The sequence below is a fragment of the Acyrthosiphon pisum genome, unplaced genomic scaffold (genome assembly GCF_005508785.2).
Source record: "Acyrthosiphon pisum isolate AL4f unplaced genomic scaffold, pea_aphid_22Mar2018_4r6ur Scaffold_13935;HRSCAF=14578, whole genome shotgun sequence".
Lineage (NCBI taxonomy): Eukaryota > Metazoa > Arthropoda > Insecta > Hemiptera > Aphididae > Acyrthosiphon > Acyrthosiphon pisum.
Window position 1 is genome coordinate 1 of NW_021762587.1, and position 5,274 is coordinate 5,274.

Genomic DNA, 5,274 nt, shown 5'->3' on the forward strand with positions numbered 1-5,274 from the left:
TTAGGAATATTATAAGTATAACCGCCATATTTGCATGAAGGTTTTTTTTTTAAATATTACCTAATAACAGTGTATTATTTTTAATAACTAAAAAAAAAATTAAGACAAGCACTACCAAATATAGCACAACCCCTTTATTAATAATTTATATAAACTAAAATTCCATTTGTCTAACACCCATTGCTAATCGTAGTTTCTCAAAACGCTCCTTTTGAAGTTGCCTTATCAGTGTATCTGCTATCTGATCCTCTGTTCCTACGAACTCTAACTGAAAAATATTTTGTTCGAATTTCTCTCTGTTGAAATGATATCGTATATCTATATGTTTTGTTCGTTTGTGAAACTCTGGATTCTTTATCAATCGAATGGCTGATTGATTATCGATATATAATGTTGGTTGGCTGCCTTCCCCAATTGTTATGCTGTAAATAAGTTTTATCAACCGAATTATACCTTTAATCGCTTCACATGCTGTGATGTATTCCGCTTATGCTGATGAAAGAGATACACTATTTTGTCTCGGTGATGTCCATGAAATGACTGATGATCCTATTTTGAATAAATACCCTGATGTTGATCTACGTGTTTGTATACAGCCAGAATAGTCCGCATCACTATACATTTCTAATGTTAATTTTATATTATTATAAAAATATAAACCATAACTTATTGTTTTCTTTATGTAACGTATAATTCGTTTAACTAGGTTTCAATGTGCCTTCAATGGATTAGATAAGAAACGACTTGCATAATTATCCGAATATGCTATATCGGGTCTCGTGACTTAAAAACAATAAACTCCCTACTGCTTGTCGATAAGGAAATGTTTCATTATTTTGGTTGTCTGATATAACGTTTTCTAGTTCAATTCTGTCTTATCTACTTATTGGTATCGATAATTCCTTTGCACTGTTTAAATTAAATGTTTGTATAATATTAATCGCGTAACTGCTCTGATTAATGAATATTAAACCATCTTTTAATTTATTTATATTTATACCAAGAAAATAGTTCAATGACCCTGTTGTCATCTGAAATTCTGTATTAAGCGCACTTAATAATTTTTCAATTGATTCTTCATTTTGTGCAGCTATTAACCCATCGTTTACAAAAATAGCCAAAATAATTTTACTATCACTTATTTACTAGATTTTAAATTGAATTTTAGTCTACGTCAATTGGTTGTTTACAATAAATCGTGGTAAAATTGGTCGTCTGAAATTGGTCGTTTTGTAAATTATTCGTTTGGTAAATTAGTCGTAGTATATTTTCGTCGTGAAACGTGAATACTGGTTTAAAAACGTTATGTAGGTACAAATGGTCAATAGTTAAGTTAATAAAAAAAAGAAAATAGAGTTTACTTATAGTGAAAGAGGAAAATATATCTTCATGCATGATTATTTTTTATATCGTTTTGAAAGTAAAAATGAAAAAAAAACTATATGATAATGTGTTGAAAATTAAAATAAAAAATTTAATGATAAAATACATTTAGACGAACATTCTATTCTAAGTGATGTAACCAAAATACTAACTTCACTATTTTGAAGAAACGTGTCTTGGGAAAATGGACAGGAACGGGAAAAGAGAAAATCAAAAATTTTCAATTACAATTTTGAATTGCTATGCTGATGAATATAAATATAATATAATATAACCTTCCAAAAACCACTAATTCGGTAGAAGGATGACATAATGGTTTTTTATCCATATTAAATGCTATTCACCCTAACATTTGGAAATTTATAATTATAGCGCAGCCCTAACCTATAAAAATAGCCAAAATAATTTTATTATCACTTATTCACTAGATTTTAAATTGAATTTACATAAAAAACCGGTAAATGTACTATTCCAATACCTTGGTGCTTGTTTTAATCCATATAAACTCTTCTTTAGTTTACACACATGATTAGTATTATCTTCATATCCTATTGGTTGTACCATGTACATTTCTTCTTCCAAAGCTCCGTATAGAAATGCAGTTTTTATGTCTTGCATAAACATTATATAATATATTAATTATACTTTTAACATACATTTTTTGTATACCATTTGTTTACTTATTTAACTGTTTATTTTTCTTAATTTCTTCGATTAATTGAACTTGCGTTCATTCTCGTATTTTCGATTTTGAACTTTTTTTAATCTATCAAATTGAGTTGAAAAATGTGTGTTTAAACTTAATCACCAGGTAACAATGTACCACTGGGATCTACCGAACATTCTTCAGGACCTTGGTGGATGGTCGAACCCAAACATTGTTGGGTATTTCGAAAATTACGCAAATTTTCTTTTCAAAACATTTGGCTCACAAGTGAGTAACAGCCATCGATGTGTATACTTCAGTGGTTTTTAAAAATTGAAAAAAAATTGTATATAGGTCAAACTGTGGACTACAATCAATGAACCCAGATTCGTAGCTATTGCTTATGGTGATGAGACCTTTGCACCTAATATCGGTGAAGTATTCAACGGTATCGCCGACTACATGGCCATTCGTAATGCGTTGCTTTCCCACGCAGCAGCTTACAAGTTGTACAGGAAAAAGTACTTTGCAGAACAGCAGGGTTAGTAAAAATATCTTTTTCGCAGTGGTGTGTTTATAATTGTTTCCATGGCACGTCGTGATTATTAAATATTAATTGACGCGTTTATAGTGGTACTTCCTATATTTATGTCCCTATAGTCTATAATATTGTATATCAGACAAATTATGATGCAACACATGCGATTAATATTATAATCAAATCGAAAAAAAAAACTATACAATCACGGTTATTAATATTTAATTTAAACAGGTGAGATCAGTTTGTGCTTTGACACAGCAGCGTATTTCCCAGTAAATCCGGATTCACCTGAGGACAACGAATGTGTTTCAAAAGCATTTGATTTTTCGGTATTTACTATAAATACTAAACGTCATATTATTAAAAATATTAAATAAATTTGGGTATTTATTTAGTAATATAATATTTTAATTACAGCTTGGAGTATTCACTCAACCATTGAAAAACGGCACATTTCCACAATCGTTGCTAGATCAGGTCGCTAGAACGGACAAACACGAAAACATATCTTTAAAGCGTATCGTTGAATTTACCGAGAGCGAAAAACAAGATCTCATACGTAATATAAAATAAATTTCAAACAGCTTACACTTTTCATGTTTTACAATTCATATACAATTTGGTTGTGTAATACAACTTTTAGTATCATTACTATCATTACTATACCATTCATTCTATACATATTTTTTTTCTTCCATGAATTCATGTATGTATTTACATTTCGTGTGCTATATTATTATTGACTGTATAGTATTAATAGCAATGGATATTATAAGATAATGTTATTACGAAGTAATAAAAAGATACTCTTAAGTATTCTGTTCTACATAACTCACATCGAAATGTTGAACATTGTTGGAAACTCAAATTTCAAATGCGTATTGCTTGTTTCAGGATCATATGATTTCATTGCTTTCAATTATTATGATTCATACAATGTAAGACCAATGACCGAAGATGAGTTCAAGGCTGAGAAATATTTACTAAATAAAGATTTGGGAGTAAAATTGTCCTCGAATGCAGACAACATGGATGATGTAATAGTAATACTATCATAAAAATATTTGCCTATGTGCAGATCATTATATTAAAACTATATATTTTAATTTCCAGACCTTCAAAGGATTTACTCACGTGGTTGAATGGTTTGTGAAAAACTTAGATAATCCGAAATTGTTTGTTACTGAAAATGGCATTTATGAGAAACCCAAATGTGGACGAAAGTGAAAAAAAAAATCAAATATCATCGTGTACGTTTACAGCATCACTTTCTGTAACAAATATAAATTGTATATGATTTTATTCTAAAGTAGTAAAACATCCCTAAATAATAGTAGTCGTAGGTTGGTACTTCCTATCCAATAATAGATTGTGTTTTAATTATTTAACAGGGTATTTTGACGGAAATTCACAAAGCGTTAAATAAAGGTGTTGTTATTAAAGGGTATTGCGTCTGGTCGTTTATGGATTCGTTGGAATGGACAAGTGGATATTTTAAGTAAATATTTTCCTTTATCACAATACTATTTCATATTTTGTATTTTACACTTGCTTAGTTTATTATGTTTTGTTTTTCTAGAAAATTGTTTGGTATATATAGCGTGGACTTCAACGACCCAGAAAGACCCCGTACCAAAAAGCCATCTTTTGAGTTCTTCCGAAAAGTTTTCACAACAAGAACTTTTCCACCTGTCTAATGCGATTAATATGATTGTGGAGAAATGGTCTATTTTAAAGGGGTGAACTTAAAAATGTTTACATTTAGATTTATTTGAATTAGAATCATTTCTGTGGTCGAACGTATAATAATATAATAATATATAGACGAGAAATAAATACGTTTAATCTATGATTAATGCGATTATAATACAACATTGCTGCAGGCTAAAATCGATAAACTTAAGTAATATACTAATATTATACTTTTACATTTTCCATTGTAACTAAAAAATAGACATTTTTATAGCTATTATCTTTCTAGAGCTCTGTTAAAACAAATATTATTATTATACAAATTTAACATAATATTATATTTTATTTATACTTGGTCAAAATTTTACTTAATTTGTTAAATCAATAAAATCTTATTTTATGGATAATATACTGGCGTATTGTCTTAGCTTTCGTGTAGTGAACGCACAGATATATAAAAATACTAGATAGCTGACTGCTATAGTCCATACGTATAAAATATTGTCTCCAACAAAATGGCCGCCAATCGCTATCTAAGAGGTGAGTGTTTACAAATTAAACTGATACAGTATGCGATAAGACACTACTTTGTATATATCATGATTAAATATATGCATACAACAACATGTAACATTGTTACTTATCAATACAATACAACATAAATATTCACCTCTTAGATAACGATGGTAGCCATTTTATTGGAGACAATAATAATACCGAAGTCGGCTATCTAGTATTTTTATATACCTGTGAGTGAACGTATGTTTTTGAAACGAAACGACGCGTGATGAGTACAATAACACGTATATACTATATACTGTTCGTTATATATCTATCCATTGTAATTGGTATTTCAATGGTATATTTTTAGAATCTGGTTTTAGTGTTACTACAGAAGTTTAGAATACCTACCAAGATCGATAACCAGTGCCTGCGTATCTAACGTTTCTATATTTCAAACTATATTTTAACTTTTAACAGTGACAATTAGCAAACGAATCAATACTGTAAA

The 5,274-nt window shown here is 29.2% G+C and overlaps 1 protein-coding gene across 1 annotated transcript; it reads left to right on the forward strand.

Annotated features, from left to right (window-relative positions):
• Nucleotides 1-476: 476 nt before the first annotated feature.
• LOC100158708 (lactase-phlorizin hydrolase-like) lies at nucleotides 477-4,426 on the forward strand. Its single transcript, XM_029491882.1, has 10 exons — nucleotides 477-588; nucleotides 2,163-2,317; nucleotides 2,384-2,570; nucleotides 2,802-2,899; nucleotides 2,988-3,129; nucleotides 3,465-3,607; nucleotides 3,694-3,715; nucleotides 3,774-3,820; nucleotides 3,962-4,068; nucleotides 4,150-4,426. Exons 1-10 carry the CDS (start codon nucleotides 477-479, stop codon nucleotides 4,265-4,267), a joined length of 1,131 nt encoding a protein of 376 aa, XP_029347742.1. The 3' UTR covers nucleotides 4,268-4,426.
• The last annotated feature ends 848 nt before the right edge of the window (nucleotides 4,427-5,274 follow it).